The 21,556-nt window shown below is 38.7% G+C and overlaps 1 protein-coding gene across 1 annotated transcript in view; it reads left to right on the forward strand.

Moving 5' to 3' along the window:
* The window catches only part of Dars (aspartyl-tRNA synthetase), a 50,495-nt gene that overhangs the window by 11,022 nt on the left and 17,917 nt on the right, over window positions 1-21,556 (forward strand). The window contains exons 4-7 of the mRNA XM_028773129.1: window positions 301-403; window positions 15,353-15,455; window positions 17,941-18,021; window positions 19,589-19,648. Coding sequence (XP_028628962.1) covers window positions 301-403; window positions 15,353-15,455; window positions 17,941-18,021; window positions 19,589-19,648 — 347 coding nt within the window. The remainder of the gene's footprint in view (window positions 1-300; window positions 404-15,352; window positions 15,456-17,940; window positions 18,022-19,588; window positions 19,649-21,556) is intronic.

Consider the following 21,556-nt stretch of genomic DNA (forward strand, 5'->3'; position numbering starts at 1 on the left):
GAAAGTCATCTGAAATAACTTGTAATTTGTTTAATGTTACAGAATAATCTTCTAGATTTATGTATCTCTATGTTCTCAAAAGAAACCTGTCAAATGCACTTTTTGTTATTCATAGAAACTAGTGTTTCTACAATTGTCAGTTGAGTGTGGGTCTTTTGGCTTTGGAAGTTGATGATGAACGTATGTATATACTGATGAATGTATAAATTTTGACCTAGTCTTAAAGTAGAAAAGCATTTCCCTTTGTAAAACTTGAAATAATATGTTCCTAATGTACTGTGTTCTTTCTGTCTCCTGCAGGGAAGCAGTGCTTCTTAGTCCTGAGGCAGCAGCAGTTTAATGTCCAGGCTCTTGTGGCGGTGGGAGACCATGCAAGCAAGCAGATGGTTAAATTTGCTGCCAAGTAAGTAAGCAATTATATCCTGTTGTCAGAATAAACAATGGTGGGAACCAAGACTCCCAGGGGTTTGGACCATTTTCATACATTAACATCAATGCTTCGTTTGTTTAAAAATGTAGTTATTTAAATTGTCAGTTCAGTGTTGCTTGAATATATTAAACTCACAAAGGAGAAAATATGGAGCACAGGCTTGTGATTCATTTGGAATTGCTGAAGCTGCACTCTTCACAGACAAGTCACATTACTTTCAAGTAGAGCAACAAAAAGCCTGGCATCCTGAGCAGAGCACAGCAACTTGATTTTGCTGTGTCTGTTGAGCTTTGTTTCCTCCCTTCCCCCACCCCTTTGAGATGTATAATGAGCAACAAGTTTTCTAACTAATAAAAGTACGTAAAATGAAACTGTGCTTTTGCAGATGATTTCCTCCTGAAGGAAGTCAGACATGTATTAATAATGTTACAGCTTTTAACTTTGACACCAAAGAGTCTAGGGGAAAAAAGAGATAAAACTTGCTTTTTTTCCTAGCTGTAAAGGAATTACTGCCTGGCTCAAAGCTCTACAGAAGAACGTTGTTTTGTTTGGGTTGCAAGAAGCAGGACATAGAGATAAGAAAGAAGGGTGATTAGGTACTCTGACTCTAATGAGAATTTTGTCTGTGGTTCATGATGTGGCCATTTTGTTAGCGTGTTTTTCTTAATATTCTCATGATAATGATTAAAGAAGACATGGGAAAATGAATGGATGGTCTTTACTTTTTTTTTCTTTTTGTTTGTTTGAGACAGGGTTTTTCTTGGCTGTCCTGGATCTTGATCTGTAGACCAGGTTGGCCTTGAACTCACAGCGGCCCATCTACCTCTGTCAAGTGCACCGTACATATACACACACCTGGGATTAAAGGCATGTGACATCACAGCCATTACATTTTAAGTAATAAGTTAAAGTAAATACTGTGAAATATTTACTTAAAGTAAATGGTCATGGAAATCACAGATGGCCATGCTAAGTTATATTTAATATACTTAAAATACTTGGCAAAAATCAACCTCAGACAAAAAGATCTATTAATTTTTGTCTTTTATATATTATTTAGTTCTGGGAAACTAATAAATGATACTGATGGTTTAGCACACACTTTATTGGGTTGTTATAACTTTAGGGCTAGATTCCTAAATCTATAATATATTACAGTTGAAAAGCCTTATGAAAATCTATTAACCCTAGCCAGCTGTTGATGGTACACGCCTTTAATCCAAGCACTCTTTGAGTTAGAGGCCGGCCTGGTCTACAGAGTGAGATCCAGGATATTCAGGGCTACACAGAAAAACCCTGTTTCGAAAAAAAACAAAAACAAAAAAAAAAAAAGAAGGAAAAAAAATCAGTTAATTTTTAATATTCACTTAGGGGCCCCCTACTGATTGAGGGTGGTCGGTTTCTGAGGGATCTAGAGTGGTCCACAAAAAAGTATTCCTGTTGTTCAGATCTTTCAGGAATTCCCAGGAATTAAACAAGTAACAGTAATTGATATATCAGCCCAAACTTATTAGCTGGTAAAAGTACTTACAAATAGTCTCCCAAACAGAATGCAGTTCACCAATGTCCTATGTTTATAATTATAAATTAAAAAAGGTAAGGCTTCCATTGCAGAAGTGATAGTCAAGAATGAATTTTCTTGGACTGGCCAGTTGATAAAGTACTTGCAGAATACCTGTGTTCAATACCCAGAACCCACTGAAAAAAACGATCCAGGCATGGTGATCTGTTCTTATACTAACACTGAGAAGGCAGAAACAGGAGGACCCCTGAGGCTCACTAATCAACCAACCTATTGTGCAAGGCAAGACCCAGGCCAATGAGAGACCCTTTCTCAAAACAATGGTAGATGATTTTTGAGGAATGATACCAATGGTTGTCCTCTAACCTCCATGGGTATGCACCTCACAAATACAAGAAATTAATTTTCTTTTAAACAGAAATATAGAATATATAATTCTATATTCATGGTTTATGAAGTAGAACTCAATCTAGATGGCATTCATACTTAACAGTTAAGCTATAAGATTTTGTTGTTCTTTGGGTTTTGTTTTGGTTGCTTGGTTTTTTGAGACAGGGCTTCTGTCTGTCACTGCTTACCTCTGCCTCCCAAGTGCTAGAATTAAAGGCATGTGCTAAAAAAACAGTTTAAAGCATGTATCTATTTAGTGCATTAAAAATTAGACTTTATACAGCTAGCAATGTGTGGGAGTAAGTAAGCTATCACAAATTATAAAACCTTTAATTACATGTAAGTGATGTAGCCAATTTTATACAATAGCTTTAGTACATCATACTAAGATTATAATTATGTAACTTTTGGCACTGATATACTAAAGGATTAAGCCAGAGTAATTAATAAAAAGTGTATTGTTGGCTTTTGTTACCTTGTAAAAAATGAAGATTCTTAGGACTAAGACTCATGGTGACAATTGGTAATTGTTTGGGTTGCTTGACAAGAGAGTTTTCTTAAAAACATTGGTACAACCTCCAGATGAGTTGCATTGGATTGGGGTCTCTCTGTCTCTCTTTACAAAGGAGATACAGGATTGAAATACTGAGTTTACACAGAAGCAGAGGATAAGGGAATTCTGGGTGAGGAACAGGTTGATGGGAACAGTGAGGGAAGGGGTCTAACCTAAGAGAAGACCAGCAGGATGGGAGGATAGTGGGGTTTATACAGTAAAGGGAAATATTTTGAATTCATTGATACAAAAACAATTCCAAAGGAAGAATTAAGTTTTCTAACATTAATGCTAATGTTTGCTTCTTTTATAAAGGGCCTTCCCAAGGAATCACCCCATATTTAAAAGCATGCTGTAAAAGCAATAGGAGAAAAGGAATTATAACTGAGTTTTTTGTTTGCAATGACAATTATTTTTTCTCAATAATCTCAGTAATAAAAAATTTAATAGTTATAAACACGGAACCTTGATGCTACCAGATAGATCTAATAATCCCACATACTTTTGATGAGGCTTTGGCCTTTTCCTTGCCAGCATGGCCGTCAGCAGTGTATTTTATAATTCCTCTCACTCCCATTGTGAGGAATGAAGTGCAAAATCCCCCAGTGAGGCAGCTGTGTGGTAATGCAACTGTTGGGGAGAGTGCAACTATAGACTTAGAAGTCAAAGTAACTGCCTTCTGCTAAGCTTCTGTAAAGCACAAGCATCTGCTGGCTGGCTGGTCCTGTTGCTCGATGTACTGCCTTGCAGGTATTTGTCACCCAGCTGCTGTACAAGCTAAAACTCCCCCAATTGCTCTCTCTCTCTGTTCTTCCGAGAGAAAGTGCTCCCACAACATTCAGACATGAACATCCTATTAAATTACATTTTTCTAAAATGAGACTTATTGTCAGTTCTGTTGTGTGACATACATATCCTTGAAAATCACTGTGCAACATGAAGCTGGGCAGTAAGATGACATTTTATGGGTAGGTGAGGTTAATGGCATAATGCTGAGAAACTTAATGGCTCATGTTTAAAGGGTAAGAATTTGACTTTTTAAAGGTAGGTTGAACAAATGTTGAGTGGTTAGTAAATACATAGCACTTTACTTTGAGAAAAATATCTGTAATTTGCTTGTGAAAGAAATGTTGCTTCTGTTGTTGTGAAGTAGTGTGGAAGCTGCCTGGAATTGGAGGGAAGGTAGGACAACAACCACAAATGGATGTAGCTAATAACTCAGGGTCACGGATGTTATGTGTTCCAAATGTTTCTTCATGCTTGAAATCACCCGCATTACTACCACTGTGATCGTTGGCCTCCTGTTTCTCATTGGTGATGCCTAACATAGACAGATATTGTTGGCATTGTTCTTAAACAAGTGTTACATCTTCTTGAAAAAGGTCTTGCCTGTTTGTTTCCACAGGAGTGGAAGATGGCTTCAGAGTTTAGGGAACTCAGTAGAAATGACTCCACTGTTCTCCCATCCTGCTGGTCTTCTCCCAGAACCCTTCCCTCACTGTTTTCATCATCCTGTTCCTCACGCAGAACTCCCTTATCCTCTGCTCCTTTCTTTTCCCCTTGCCTGGCAATGTCTGTAAGTTCCCTGTTCTAAAGACTCCTGGTGCTTTTCTCACACCCAGACTGAGGCCATTGTGTGGGGTTGTGACCCAATCTGCCACTCAGCTGGGCCTGTCTGTATATTCTGCCTGACAGTGGGAATCAAAAATGGAAGACTTACAGTCTTTAGACACTTAGTTAGCAGAATTCTTGAGGATCTTTGCTTTTTATCTTTTCATTTATAAGTATGATTATACAAGAAAAATTTGGAAAACAATGGGTTCTGTAAAAATACGCAGTGGCCTCCTATTAAGATCAAAACAGCACATGACCAGCTTCTAAACCACTTTTGGGTGTTGTGCTTATATAAAATGAAAAGCTTGCTTATGTTTTTAGCTGACGTTAAAAATTTGAGGACCAATGAAGCATGAAGTGATTGAAAAGAATATTTTGTAGCACATTGTTTGGGGGAAGCCAGCTGCTTAGGGAGTGGGCCAGCCAACAGTGCTGCCAGAATCTGGTTTAGAAAATAATACCCACAGAAATATGTGTATGAGGAAAAGGCTGCCTTTAATCCCCACTTACTGTTTATTCTCTCCTGGGTCAGTTTTTACATATGAAATGTTTGTGGCTATTTTACTGCAGAGGGAGCACCTGAACACTGTTGGCTCTCTAGGTGTTTCCATTTTGAAGATTGCAACCCAAGGACACTGGACAATAAAACATGAACTCTGAGAACAAAGTAGGGGAAAGAATGGTATTTATATGTTAATTCCATACAGCCCTATGTTTAACCCTATTCCCATTGGCCTTTTACCAGGTGGAGAAAAGCTAGGACTCCACTATTAAAAATACCAAATCAGATAGTTCCAGCTGGGGTTTCCTAATCACTTAAAAGGCAAAAATCAAGGTCACTTTTAATATCTTAAGTAGATAATGATCTTAGCATTTACTTTAGATATTAAATCTGAGGCCTTATTGACTAAACTGTATTGCTAATTTTGAGCTTTTGAATTTTTTTTTCCTTGAGAAGAAACATTGGAGTTTAATGTGAAGGAAAATGTGTCCAGGGATAATCCAGTTTATCAATATTCTCACCCAAAAGTTAGCTCACTAATTAGATTCAGTGCCATAGGACGCTTGAGCAGATCATTTTAATCAGTGTGTTAGATCAATTTTCTTGTGACCGAATGAGCAGAAAAATGAAGCAACCAAATGAATTACACAGGGCATCTGACTCCATAGGGATTTAAGGCCAGAATCCTAATTGTGTGTCTGAAATGGTTGACGGTCTTTCTGAAAATGAAAATTTTCAGGAAGCAGAAGGCTGTGCTTTTGACCTCATTTTACATTGTCACCTGATTCTTTACAGAGTTGAGCAAGAAGTCAGACTTTTTTTTTTCTTTTGAAAAAAGTTTTTAATTCAGTGTCATTTGTGAGTTACAATTAAGTCTTATAAAGGCAGCTTTTGTTTTGTTTTGTTTTGTTTTGTTTTGTTTTTTTGTTTTGGTAAAGTGCTCTGGAAGCCTTTCAGTATCAAGTGTTAATAGAGGACAGCAGTTAATATAAATGCAACATTTTGAGGGTTAAGGCTGATTTTGTAGCAGCAGCTTTAAAGAACTATAACTTATATGGATAGTAGTTTTGATGCTCGCTTTGTTAGGGACATTCTCTCACTTTGTAGCTCTGGCTGGCCTGGAACTTTGTTGTGTAGACAAGTTTGATTTGGAACTCACAGAGCTCTCCTGGCCTCTGCTCCAGTAGTTTTTAAATTAAGAATTACATATTATTCTTCAGGTTCACTCTACCCCAAACATCAGGCTGTTTTGATTCTGAAAACAAAGCTTATTCTGTATATAAATATATGTTTGGCTTCATTTTTCTTTGTATTAGTCATTGTGGTTAAATGATTTACTGATAGCTGGGTGAGTCACAGGTACATCCCTCATTCTCTAGTGAGTCACCTAGCTACATGCTAGTTTTGTTTACTTTCTGTCCTTTGAGATATTTCACCTAAAATAGATATTTCACTGGCTGGAAGGTATAAAATTTCTGTTTACTACATTAACTATTAGAACTGTGAAATAGAAAAAAATAGTACTCAGAAGTCTCACTGACTTAGAAAACTTATTTATTAGCACATGCATTGGTCCAGGCACCTGGCCAAACTTGGGTCAACAAGGGGAAAGAGATTAAAACCTGTGGAGACATGTTAGTTCTCTGGTAAGGGTAAATACTTACCTAGAGTTGAGACCCAAAGAAGCCAATTAGATAAGTTGGTAGCTTAGGCTAAGCCTTTGCATTGTTATTCATTGCTGCTCCTTGAACCTACATGCATTGACTCTTTGTTGGAACAAACTGCTATCTGCTAGGGAAGAAATAACTGTATGTAGCTCTGTCCTGAAATTTTGGATAAAGGTATGCTTTAAAAATTAAGTCTAGGAGGCCTGGAGAAATAGTTCAGCAATTAGGGGAACTAATTATTCTTGCAGAGAACTGGGTTTGATTCCCAGCTGCATAGTACCTCATAACTGTTTATAACTCCAGTTGCAGGGGATTTGACATCCTCATCTGGCATCCATAAGCACTGTGCACACACATTATGCAGGCAAAACACCCATGTACATGGCAATAAGTAAGTATTTTTTTTTTTAAAACTTAAGTCTAGGACTGGGAAGATTTTTCAGTAGGTGAAGCCATTTGCCATACTATTCAAGTTTATGGACCTAAATTTGAATCACCCATGTAAAAAACAGGCATGGTATCTTATGGATCTGTAATCCCAGTACTCCTACGGGGATATAAAAGAATAAAGAGAATCCCTGGAAGCTCTGGCTGGCTAGCCTGGCGTACAAAGCAGGAAAATGATAAGACCTTGTCTCAAACAAACTAGAAGGCAAGGACTGGCAGTCTTAAGTTATTCTCTGAACTTAGGAGCTCCATATACACGTAAGATTAAATCTAAAATCTGTTGTCAGAAATTCCCAGCTACTTTATGGCATTAAATCATAACTAATGAGGTCATTAGTTTCATACAAAGATTCTGCTGAGCTCTGCTAAATAAAGTTGACATTAGGGCATCAAACTATCAGCGCTATTGAAGAAGGTAATAATATTGGTGAACATTGGAAAACTCTTAGCAGATGGCCCATTACTTGGGTGTCAGGAAAGCTTTAGAGAAACATTGTAGCCCATAGAGTCTTAAGAATGAAAGTGTGCTGGGCAGTGGTGGCCCACGTCTTTAATCCCAGCACTTGGGAAGCAGAGGCAGGTGGATTTCTGAGTTCGAGACCAGCCTGGTCTACAGAGTGAGTTCCAGGACAGCCAGAGATACACAGAGAAACCCTGTCTAGGAAAACCAAAAAAAAGAAGAAGAAGGAGGAGAAGGAGGAGGAGGAAAGTGTATTGTTTACAAGTGTGGTGAAGATACACTTATATTTAAATTTAGTGCTAATTTTTGGGTCAGTAACAAATAACCTTTGACTTGGCCAGCTGCATGATGGTCAGCTAATTATTTAACCTCTCAGGATCTGGTTTTGTTTTGTTTTATTTTATTTTTTGTCATCTTTAAATGATAATGCCTGCCTTATGGTCACATGTAACATTTAAATGGAATGGTATTTGTGTCTCTCAAGCACTAAACATAACTGGAATTTAGAAGGAAATGTCTGAGTGATAATGCAGGCAGTGCTGTAGAGATTTGTGTGTTACAGTGACTTTTTTTTTTTGGTGTTTTGAGACAGGGTTTCTCTGTGTAGCTTTGGCTGTCCTGGAACTCATTTAACAGTGACTTATGAACTACAAAATAAAAGTGTGTTAAGCTTCTTCAGCATTTAAAAATACACAGATAAACTCAACAGAATACTGTGAAATGGTGACATAAAGATTATAAAGCATTCCATATTCTCTGCAAATGAGAGAAAAAATGTGGAGTTGTGTACGAAATAGAAACCAGTGACCATAGAGGATGAAGTTGTTGTAGCATTTGAATCTGGATAATAAGTAAGTAGGTTTTTTTAAAAATCATTTTATTTTATGTGTATGATTGTTTGCATGTTTGTAAATACACAATGTGGTGCTAGGAACTGAACCTGGTCCTCTGCAAAAGCAACAAGGTCTCTTAACTACTAAACCCAAAAAATAAGTTTTAAAACCCTATTTTCTTAATTTTTTTAAAAAATAGCTTAAAGGCTAAGGCTGGAGGTTAGTAGGAAGTAGAACACTTCACCAACATGAGCGATGAAGCCCAAGTTTCTAGCCACAGCACAGCCAATAAATAGCTTAAAATCTAAGAACATTCTGTCCTTCCCAGGTAAGTGACAATCTAAGCTGGAGGTTTGGTTTGGTTGATGTTTTTAGATAGATTACAGGGTCCCATATTATACCCCAGGCTGGCTTCTAATTACTTCATAGCTCAAGTGTCTTTTCACTCACAACAGTCCTACCTCAGCCTCCTGAGTGCTGGGATTGCAAACATTTGCTAACACCCATCCTAGGTGATTCCTTATACTCTAGAAAGACAACAAAACTGGATGAATGGAAGGGAGAGAAAAAAGAAAAGAGGGTGGAAGAGTTGGCACTTGGCCCAGGACCCAAAGCCAAGATAAGAAAGTTGAGCTGGTTTTTCCCTCCCCACATTTATATCTTCCCCATGTGCATGCAGTATTGCCATGCCTTTGACTAGAGTGGTGTGCTAGTTAACATTTTTTCATCTAATGCCTAAGTAGAAATGAAAATTTGAGCCATGACCTTCAAACTATCTACTCAACAGGAGCCTTTTCATGGCATTTATGAGTTTTGTTCTTTAGCCCACTGATCTCCAGAGTACAATGACCTACTGAGGGAAAGAAAGTTCACTAATCCACCTTTGTGCCCGTTCCTCCTTTTCTTCCCTCCCTCCTTCCTTCCCTTCCTCTTTCCTTTCCTATCTCCCTTCATCCATTTGTAGTTTCCTACTTTATTTTTCTGAAAGGATTAGAAAGTATTTGATCTTCTTAATGTTTAATTTGGAGTAAGCAGGAGGCCTGTTACAGTCTTGTGTCTCAGGCTGTCATGTCACCTATGGCGTTTGATGTCTCTGAAGGTCTCAGTCATGAGAAGGGGCTGACTGACAGCCTTGTGTTGTGATGCACTGGCAGTTGTATTATGAACAATTTCAATTTACTGTGACTAATTAGCTGGTTTTTTTTTTTTAATTCATGTGTATGAATGGTCTGTCTGCATGTAGCTTTGTGTACCACTTGTTTTCCTTGTGCCTGCAGAAGCTAGAGGAAGGTGTCAGGTCCCCTTGGACTGGAGCTATAGGCATTTGTGAGTTAGCATATGGGTGCTTCAGATTTAACTCAGAGTCTACTGGAAGAACAGCCAGGTGCTCTTAACCACTGGACCATCTCTCCAATCCCATAAGTGGAATTTTTAAAAGACTGGAACAGTTAAAGTTATTTATGTTTTGTATTATGATATTAATATTAACATGAGATCTAGGGACAAAGAAAGGTTATGGTTTTAATAGTGATACATTTGTGTATTAAGTTGACAAGAGGTAAGTTGTACTCTGTGTGTGTGTGTGTGTGTGTGTGTGTGTGTGTGTGTGTGTGAGGGTGTGAGGGTGTGAGGGTGTGAGGGTGTCAAGGTCCTTGTGCTCACAGATGAGCATGAGGGGAGCCAGGAATGTCCCTTCAAAGGGAGGGATGTATAACCTGTTTTCCCCAGAAGGCTGGAAGTGGACATGGTGAATAGCCTGCTCCTCTTTGTGCTGTCAGTGTGGCTGAGACCACACCAGGTCCTCCCCTAGACCCACGTCTTGAGATTGTCAGTCTGTAGACCTCATCTTTATGGAAGATGTCACATGTATTGTATTTTACAAAGAGTTTCAATGTAGTTACAACTTGAGCTTTATTGTTGTGCATACAAGATTAAGTTAATCATCACCAGGAAAACTCAACAAAATATGTTTAAAATAAACTACTTGGTGTCAGATTCCTGAGGTTTGGAGTTTGAACCAACATGGGCTACTGAACTGAACCACCTTCTTGCCTCCCACACATTGTTAACTCTGTAGGCCATGGTGGTCACAGAGACCTCTGCAGGGATCATTTGAGAAGAGGGAACTTCAGCTGAGAAAATACCCTCAACCAGAATGGCCTGTGGGGCTTTTATTTGATTAATGATTGATGAAGGGGTGGGGGTGGGGGCATCCCATTGTGATCTGAGCTGCTCCTGGGCAGGTGGCCCTGGGTTCTATAAGAAAGCAGGCTGAGCAAGCCAGTAAGCAGCACTGCTCCATGGTCACTGCTTCAGTTCCTGCCTCCAGGCTCCTGCCTTGACTTTCTACCCTGAGTCTCTTCATGGACAACAACTAAAACATGAGGTAAACCTTTTCTGCACGAATTGTTTTTTTGCCATCGTGTTTATCAGCAATAGAAACCTAACTAGGTCAGAATTATGTTTTAATAAATTGACCCCCTGAAAATGGGCAAGTGGAATAGTATGGTGGTACATGCCTGAGGACAGTGAGCTCAAGGCCAACATGGATTAATAGAACAACCTTCAAAACAAAGCCAAGCTCATAGAAGGCTTTTATAAAACATAAAAAAATGATCCTTTTTGCAGTTTTATCCTAAGGAAACTGTTGGTTATAGCTAAAATTTAAGTTGGTGGTTGGCAGTTCCTAATGGATGGCATGAAATCTGTTTTGCCTTTTCCTTAAGAACATCTTGATATCAAGATTGTACTAATTTATCGTATTTTCTGAGTGATTAATTATATGGAGAGTCAGAAGAATGGTTGAAAATGAGAGGCATGGAATACGATGCAGTGTGTTTCAGGCATTAATAATAAAAACAGCTGACCTAGCTCTTGAGGAGATGTGTTTAATTTACTTCATCCATTTCTCCTGTACTAAATCAGCTCCTGGGAGTTCCTTTGCTTTCCACCAGAGGTTATTTTGCATTACACATCATCTCTGAAACTGAAGCTTTCTAGTTACCTGGTAGATATAATCCTTTTTCAAAATGCAGACATAGAGGCATGTTTGTTTTCAAACGTGGAATTCTGTGCTACCTAGTCCAGTGTCTTTCTGGTGACAGACTGTATCATATACACTGTCTTTATGTATAAGTCAGTGAAAAATCATATGATTACACTGGGGTTGGGTATAGTGGTACATACACGTCTGTAATCTCAGATGGACGTAAGGAGTTCAAGGAAAGCCTAGGCTACATAATGAATTCAAAGACAGCCTGGGGTTTGTGAAACTGTCTCCAAAAACCACCCCAACTCAGAAAAATAAACCAATTAGATTGGCAGGTAGTTTTGTCACTGTGTTGACCTTAAGGGTGCATGTGTATCTACACACACAAATACACAGAAAACTCTCAGCTGCTTACAGGTTCTACCAGAAAGTTTTAGAGTTAGTCCTTTGTTATAAATTAATTTTCTTGTTTATGTTCTTTTTCTTGTGAATTTACTCATTTCTGCAAATAGGGGTAAGTAAAGGCGTAAGTTTAGATATATAAAAATATTAAATAGATTATCCAAAATTTAAAGAACATCTGTGAATGAAAAAAACTAGGAAAACAGAATATGACTGACTGTTTCTAGATGTGTTGGAAGAGAAGGTTTCCTATAGACATGTGGGAGAGCATATCCAGAGGCAGGGACATCTGGGATAGTCCAGAATGGACATGACCAGACTGAGTTGTGCTGGGGGTGAGGGGTGGGGGGCGGGGGGACTGTTGCGGCAGCTAAGAGGCCCAAAGGTACAAAGAAGGCCAGTAACCAAAATGTTGGATTATATAGGAAAGAGAAGCCTAACCCCCTGGGCTGAAGAGTTCAGAGTAAGAGGTGTGGTGTGCCAGCCAGGGTGGCCTTGTAACTGGTAGAGACTGAGGAATACAGGGAGAACCTGGCCTCCAGGTCCCCTTTGACATGTTAAATAGGCACCTCATCCAATTGTCTCAGGTTTGAAACCTAACATCTGGTACTAATAAGGGAGTCTCCCACCAGTCCTAAGTAGAGGATCTTTGCCTACTGTCTTAGTTAGGGTTTTACTGCTGTGAACAGACACCATGACCAAGGCAAATCTTATAAAGGACAACATTTAATTAGGGCTGGCTTACAGGTTCAAAGGTTCAGTCCATTATCAAGGCAGGAAAAAATGGCAGCATCCAGGCAGGCATGGTGCAGGAGGAGTGGAGAGTTCTACATCTGCATCTGAAGGCTGGTAGCGGAATACTGGCTTCCAAGCAGCTAGGATGAGGGTCTTAAAGCCCACACCTACAGTGACACACCTACTCCAACAAGGCCACACCTCCTAATAGTGCCACTTCCTAGCCCAAGCATATACAAACCATCACATTCACATTTCGGTATTTTTCTGTAAGGAAACTAGTGTGAAACTAGATTTCTCAGTAGATAAGAGTACTTGCTCTACAGAGGACCCAAATTCAGTTCTCACAACATGGCCATTCACAGACATCTGTAACTCAGCCTCCTCTAGCCTCCGTAGGCACCAGGGAAGCACATGGTACCTGTATATACATACAGTCAAAACACTCATCATACACATGTGAATCTTAAAAAATAAATACAAAGAGTGGAGAGATTGGGCCAGCAAAGTAGTCTGGCAAGGAAAGGTACTTGCTGCCAAGCCTGACAAATTTGATCCCTTGTACCCACATGGTCAGATTGAAGAACTGATTTCCCCAAGTTGTCGTCTGAATCTGAGCACCTTGGTAGTTCAACATGTTTATTTTATAGAGGTAAACAGAAAGGCAGGTTATTGCATGCAATTTAATCAAGGTTTATAGTATACAGCTGGATTAAGGAGACAGGTTTAGCTAATCTTAGTAGGAGTAGTCTCTGTAGGGAGCAGTCCTGAGGCAGTAAGTGTCTAGTGGGGAGTAAGCTGTGGGGAACATTTTCTGCACCTGTCATCATCTGCACATGGTCCAGAGGAAAACTACCATTTTCCCATGAGTCTGAGGTTTGGGGGTCCTTGACATGGCTATGTTCATGTCAACAAACATACATTCTCAGAACAACTTTGAGCCACTGTGCCCAAAACAACATCTTTGCAATAAATCACTGGAGACTCAGAGTAGTGAAATTGCGGCAGTTTATTTAGTGACCTTGCAAAGTCAGGTGAGAAGCTAGAATGCCAAGCTCACTGATCGAGGTAGAGCTTTATTTTATCGTGTGTTTTAGTGTGTGCCTGCGTGTATGTCTGTACACCATATGTAGAGACAGACATACACGGCAGCTTCCTACTGGTTTACATGTGTGTGTGCTCGCACGCACATACACACACATACATACACACAATTAAGTCATTGTGATTTTTTTTTTTTCTTTTTTAAAGCAATGTTACTGGGCATGGTGTAACACACCTTTAATTCCAGTACTCAGGAGGCTGGGAGATCTCTTGAATTTGAGGCCAACCATGGTTACATAAATTCTAGGCCAGCCAGGCCAATATAATGAAACCCTATCTCAAAGGGATTTGGGGAGCATGTTTAACTTAAGTGGCTTTGAAAAAGACTCCCTGCTGACAGAAGATTGAGAGGATTATCAGAGGCCTCTATATGGGATGTAAAACCAAAGAGCCATGAGCTTATGGACAACAGGAAGATTGGTGCTCTAGTTGGAGTAGGGTTGGTCGCCAGTATATTACATTGATGAGTGAGGAAAAATTTTTCCTTCTGGAGACATGTGAAACAAGCCCTGGATGTCTCTTCAGGCAGCGGGTATGCTCATGCATGCAGAGAGGCAGCTGTTAGAAGATAGACCGACACTACAGTGCCAGGGTTGGGAAATGCTCTTTGTAGTAAACGGATCGGTAAACCTGATCCTTCCGGGTTACAGGTACCACCTACTTTTTAATTACAAATTACGATTTTTTTTTTTTTTTTTAGCTAGGTATTCAGTGATAGCTGTAGTATAGGATACTCGAGAGAGAAAAGCTACAAGTACTTAATTCTTTTTTGGAACAGAGTTTCTGTATAGCTCTGGCTTTACTTGAACTCAATCTGAGACCAGGCTGACCTCAAAGATCCTAATGCTTTTGCCTCCAAAGTGCTGATATTAAAGGCATACACCACTACTGCCTGATTTGTTAGTTCTTTTTTAAAAGGTAGTTGGTGACAGAATCCTAGTCAGTATAGCCTAGGCTTTCCAACCCATTATAGATTACCTTGTAGCTTCCTGTGGTTTTCTGGTGTAAAGGTGGCAGTGTGTGGTTTCTAGGGTGTCTAATAACATCTCAACTACTGAAGATGCAATTCTGTATCAGAATGAAAGGAACTTTTCCATGAACACTAAATCTTACATTTTTCACCAAATACAAGTATCACACAAGCATTTCTTAAGTGTGAGTGCACGACCAGGTTATCAGTCACAGTCCAGGGGCAAAGAGAGAAAAAAAAAAACTTAGGCAATGAAACTGTAATTGCAAAGAAGCACCCTAATAACCTTAGTGCTTGAAACACTTTTTGGTTGACCTTCTTCTATTATTTAATTCCATTACATAACAGTAATTGCATTTATTGAAGCCAGTGTTTCTTATTATAGGAAATGCTGATCTTAGTGAATCTCAAGTATAAGAAGGAAAGGGTTTTTTAATAATTCAAAGACTTTACTACATTTCACAGTTCACTTTGTCCTATTGCCTTTTATGTTCCCAAGTATCTTATAAATGGTTACTAAACTGTGGCATCTTTTTAAAAAGTCATCTCTTTAAACAAGTCTCACAAAGTATACTGCGAAATAGCTTGTTTGCAGTAGATCGAAGAGGCTGGCTTTATTGAAACTGTCTCCTGTATTAAAGAATGGCTTGACATATTCTGCTGCTTAAATATCAAATGAATTCTGACACCTCTAATGAGATTATTAACGTTGAGGATTTTTTTTCTCTTGACAGCATCAACAAAGAAAGTATTATTGATGTAGAAGGTGTTGTGAGAAAAGTAAATCAGAAAATTGGAAGCTGTACACAGCAGGATGTTGAGTTGCACGTCCAGAAGGTAACTAACTCATTTTGTAATATAAGGGCTGGAGATACAGCTTCATGCATGGTACCCTGCATTTGACCCATAAGAAAAGAAAGAATAAGAGAGACACAGATAAAATTATATATAGATTTGAGGGATTCTTTGACCATTTTATGACAGATCTTTATGTTCTTAATAGTTGTAGCTGGGCATATTGGTATATACCTTTAATCAAAGCAACTGGGAGGCAAGAAGTAGGCAGATATCTGTGAGCTTGATCTACCTAGTGAGACCCTGTCTCAGGGAAAAACTAAACAACAACAACAAGTTGATGTAAAATTCTGAGGTTTACATTAATCACAGAATCAGTTAGTTTTGTGCTGTGGGACCCACTTAATACAAAGAGAGAACCAACTCATAAAATGGTTCTTTGGCCTCCACCTTTGTCCTATCATGTGAGCATAAATTCTCATATATATGTGTACATTCATATACATAAATGAATGAATGTTTGCTTAAGTTTTCAAGACAAGGAATAGTTTCTTCCCTCTCTCAGAAAGAACATGTACACAAAGACCCCTTCCCACAGAAGGAAGTAGTAGAGTGCTTCAGAGCATGAGTGAGAATGACTGGTTGAGAGTTCAGGACATCTATACCCACCGATTTGGGAATGAAGTTAAATTTAATAGGAGTTAATTGTCATAGAACTCAAAATCTTGTATTTTGCTGAGCTGATCAGACACATTGCTTTGGTTTTTGTTGAGTCTACTAAAGAAATCCATTTATATTGACAAAAAGGATATATCACCACTATCTTCCAACTGATGTGTTTTCAGTACTCTACTAAGGAAAATGTAATGATTTTTTTTTTTTTTAAATAAGGGTGGCTGGTGTGATGGCTCAGTGGTCAAGAGCACTGACTGCTCTTCCAGAGGTCCTGAGTTCAATTCCCAGCAACCACATGGTGGCTTACAACCATCTGTAATGGTGTCTGATGCCCTCTTCTGGTGTGTCTGAAGACAGCTATAGTGTACTACATACATAAAATAAATAAATAGATAGATAAATAAATAAGTAAATAAATAAAACACATACTTTTTTGATTTTTACTGGGAGGGGCCTACCTCAATGGCAGAGCACATATCTTACATTAGAAGTATTAATAATAAATATTTAAGTCTTAGAAACTTACAAGTTTCATCATAAATAATATAACATTTTATATATTAATAATATTATAATAAAGTATTTTACAACAAATTTAAATTGTATCATAAGCTATTGACTGTCCCTCATTCTTATATATTCAACAGTTACTGCTTGTATATATTTTGTGCCAAGTACTATGTGAACTCAGACCCAATGAAGGAGAGGGTGAATTTCCTTCCACTGGTTATGAAAGTCGTAGTACTTGGGTTCTTCAACTTGGGATTTGAAGGTCAAGATTGTGTTAACCAAAGGAAGCCTAAAACTTGAGTGTAGGGAACCATGATGGATAATTCTACTTTAGAGTAAAGCCTTCTGACACTTTCTTTGAATGCCAAGTGTAATCTACAAATTGAGAGAATATATACATAAATGAATGAATGTTTGCTTAAGAAGTTTTCAAGACAAGGAATAGTTTCTTCCCTCTCTCAGAAATACAGCTTCTTTTCCTGACTTAACTAAATAAAGGAAATTCCCTTTTGTGATTCACGGGGTGTAAGTGATAGGTAATATGTTTTTAAGGGTGTTCAGGAAACCTTACCTTACTTATAAACTCACTATTTTTATCACTAAACTGTAAAATTAGTATATGTGAGTATTGAGGGACTTTGACAGCATAAAAGAACATCCCCTGTGAGGCAGCTCCCGACCAGAAGAGCAGGAAGAGAAATGTGATGTTTGATGAAAGGAGACAGTTAATGGAGACAAAGAATAAAGAAAGGAAGGTGGGTGTAGCCTGGCTGGTCATAGTGGTGGGGAATGGCTGAGTACTGCTAACAGTAATAGCAACTCCTATGTTAATGCTTTGGTTCTTGTGGCAGACTTGTTTTAATTGAAGCTTTGGAATTGATTTCCTTAATTACAGCTTTTGTTTATTACATTGGTGCATACCTAGGATTTATAAAATATTCGTTGACTTCAAACAATCTAAAAAGCCAACAATATCATCTCTGTTACATAGATTAAAAATGGATATTACCCGGGCTGGAGAAATGGCTCAGGGGCAGTTGATTAATGACTGATGTGGAAGGTCCCTGATTCAATCCCCAGCACCCACATGGCAGCTTACAACTGTTTGTAACTCACTTTCCAGAGAACTGGACTCCCTCCCTCAGACATATATGCAGGCAAAACACAAATGCACATAATAAAAATAAATAATTTATTTTTAAACAGATATTACCTTATTTTATTTCACCAAGTAGTTTAAATTAAAGATGTATGCAAACATCAGTTCATGTAGATTGTCTTTAAACAAGATTTATCAGGTTTTGTTGACTCCTTAATACTTTTGGCAATTTCTCAATTTCAGATTTATGTGATTAGCTTGGCTGAACCTCGGCTGCCCTTGCAGCTGGATGATGCCATTCGGCCTGAAGTGGAAGGAGAAGAGGTAAAGTTTATGTCATAGTATGTGCTTGCTCTGGGTAGTCTGTAACATTGATTATATTAAGTGTATTTGGAAATTGATTTGAGTTCTGTTCTTAAACTTAGAGGGGCTGGGATTTAGCTCAGTGGGAGAGGGTTAATCTAGTATTCAATTACATTGCTCTTACACCAGCGTATCTCTAGAAGTTTTTGGTGTCCTGATCTGTTTTACTGCTAGGGATGCAGTTCAGTGGTAGAGGTTTATCTAGCAGGCAAGAGTCCCAGAATCCAAAAGGAAAAAAGCCCTTTTTTATTTTCTTAAAAATATAAAAGATAACCCATAAGCTTTTGTTTTATTGATGTTTGTCAGTAAAATATTGCATGCTTGAATATATTTTAGATAAAAAGTAAGTGTCCAAAACATACTTTATGTTTTCCAAAACAAAACTTTCCTGTTACAAGTGTGATGTCATGTTAAATATGGACAAAGTGTATAAAAACTGACTGTATACATCTATGTTCTCACATAGTTTTTTAATTCATAGTGTTGAGAAGTTACCAATCATACAGCTTTTACAAATTCTTAATACATTCATGAGTAAGAATGAGAAGTATTGTAAGAAAAAGAGATTTAGCCACATGTGGTGCAGAACATGCCTTTAATTCGAGGCAGAGGCAGGTATATCTCTGAGTTTGAGACTAACCTACAAGAGCAAGTTCTAGAACAGCTGAGGCTACACAGAGAAACACTGTCTCACCCTCAGAAAGGGAGGGGGTTTGAGAGTGATTCCAGGGATTCCCTAAAGTCTTAGGGGACCTTTGGTAGTTGTTCTGGTGCCCCACTAGTGAGCAGCTTTGGAGACGGAAAAGAAAACAGTAGCGCTTATAGCTTCTTTCTCATTTACCTTCTCTCTGTCTTTGTGTGGGTGGCTGGGTGTGTATGTGTATGCATGTGTGTATATATGTATGTGGGTACATATGTGGGTGCATACTGGATGCCAGAGGTTGATAATGTCTGTCTGTCTTCCTTAGCCACTCTTCACCTTTTATATTAAGACAGGGTATCTCACTTTGAACCTAGAGCGCACTGATTAAGCTAGTCTAGCTACCTCCATGTATTACCACCAGTGATAATTGGGATTTGAAGTTCAGTATTCATCCTTTATAACATGCTTTACCCACTGAGACATATCTAGTCTAAGTCTCCCTCCCCTTCACTCCTTTTTCTCTTTTGTTGGTTGGGGGGAGGGGCTATATTTGAGACAGAGTCTCACTGTGAGTTCTAACTAGCCTCAGACTCAGATCCACCTGCCTCTGCTTCCCAAGTGCTAGCATTGAGGCATTCCATACCATACCCAGCATCAATTCTGTCTTCTAACACCAACTTCTCCCTGGCTTTCTTTTTATTCTGTTCATTATCTTGGCTTCGTGATTTCCATGTACATTATTAACACATCTCTCACTAAAAGGGAACATTATTTCTTAGAGTGGGGTGTATATGTGCTTGTGTACTTCAAAATACTGGTAAAATCTGTTTTTCTCATCCCCTCCCACCCTTCTTTTTTTTTTTTTTTTTTTTTTTTTGTTTTAAGGACGGAAGAGCTACCGTTAACCAAGATACAAGATTAGACAACAGAGTCATTGACCTTAGGGTATGCCTCATTTGTTTGTTGATATGATTATGCCAACATTGAAATGGGTGGAGATAGCATAAAGCTAATTGCCACGTGCCTAATGTGTAAGTATCATGAAGCAAGATATAGCATACCTCTCTGAGTGACCATTCCCACAGAAAGAGCTGCCAGTAACAGGAGCAGGTAAGTAGTAGGATGCCCACAGGATGCTGACTTGCTTTGATTGACAACAACAGATGATTATGAAAACCTTGGGTGGATTCCAGGTGGTGTCTGTTTTAGATAGGTTAGTCAGCAAGTGGAACTGCAACCATTAAATCGCTACAAGATGTGAAAGAAATTGCTTACAATTTAGTGCAGCCAGGTAGGGACAGGTGTTGTTATGAAGAAGCAAGTCACTGTCCTTCGTGGCTTACACTGCCGTCTCATGGGGCTTCTATTTCCCTTTTGGTTTGGTTGAAGTGAAAGAGTTCAGTGGTTTCATCATTGGTTTGTCATCTTTCTTTCTTAATGTTTGACCACATCTTCCTCCTTAAGTAGTCTGTCTCATGCTCAGTTTCTTTGCTCCCCCAAGTTCTTTCTGACTTTGATTCTTCTGAAGTTGTGAGTGTCCCCTTGTAGTACACTTTGCATTTCTTCTATTGGCTTTCTGTCTTTTTTTTTTTAATCTCCATTTTAATTAATGTTGGAAAAAGTGACCTCGTACTGCCTAGAAAGCTTAGGTTTTTTTTTTTCCCTGTATTTTGGGCATAAGAGTTAGATAGAATGTGTTTGCTCATACTATTTGTTGAACGTTGTTACTGGCTTATGCTATAGGTTGTCCCAAAAAAATTATGTTAGTGGTGTTGGTGTTTTAATTTAAAAGCATTGCCACCATTGAATAATGGGAGTTTTGCTGAGTGCAATGGCACAGGCCTGTGATCTCAGATATTTAAGAGGCTGAGACAGATCACTTGAACCCAGGATGTGATCAGGCTTGGTTGTGTGTGCCAGTGATCCCAACATTCAAGAGACTGAGGCAGTAAAAAATCAAAGTGTACTTAGATTACATAGGAAATTAGAGGCTAGTCTTAACTACAGTAATGAGACCCTAGCTCAAAAACAAATGAAAGAAAAATGAGTTTGAGTAATTTAATATTTACGTGACTTGTGTCAAGTATTGTGGTCTGAGGGAGGAAAAGAAGGATGAGGTTTTCATACTAACATCCAAATGACTTTTCTTGAAAAGTTGGAGATCCTAGCAGTCCTAGGCCCATGTTGGCTAAAATACTAAGTAGGTTATGTGCCTTTTTTGTTGTCCCATACCACCAAGAAGTATTGTGCCTTTATTTAAATCATGTTGTTTGTCTGCCCCTTATAAACACCTTTTTTCATGTGTTTGTGGTTTGCATGTATGTATGTGTATATTCCCCTATATGGAGTTATGTGTGTAAAGATACATGTGTGTGAGAGTGTCTGTGCCCTTTGTGCATCTGTGTGTTGGGGCCTGAGTTGGTTGCCCAGGTTCTTCTGGACCACTCTTCACTTTACATATTGAGGCAGGGTCTCTGACTGAATGCAGAATTCACTGTTTGAGGCTGGTCTCCCTAACCAGCTTACTCCTGTATCTAGCTCCATAGTTCTGTGATTCTAAGCAGATCTCCACATCCATTTGCCTTTCTATGTACTAGTAAGCCAAACCCTTGTCCTTAACAATTGCATGGGCCATTTTATATATTTTGTGGAAGGGAGACGTGCCATGGAACACATGTGAAAGTCAGAGGACAGCTTGTGGGGGTTGGTTCTCTCCTTACACCATGTAGTTTCCAGGGATCAAACTCAGGTCATCAGGATTAGCAGCAAGCATCTCTTCTGACTGAGCCATCTCATCAGACTCCTGTATGTATGTATGTATGTATGTATGTATGTATGTATGTATGTATGTAT

This window comes from Grammomys surdaster, unplaced genomic scaffold (genome assembly GCF_004785775.1).
Source record: "Grammomys surdaster isolate TR1022 unplaced genomic scaffold, NIH_TR_1.0 221, whole genome shotgun sequence".
In the NCBI taxonomy this organism is placed as follows: domain Eukaryota; kingdom Metazoa; phylum Chordata; class Mammalia; order Rodentia; family Muridae; genus Grammomys; species Grammomys surdaster.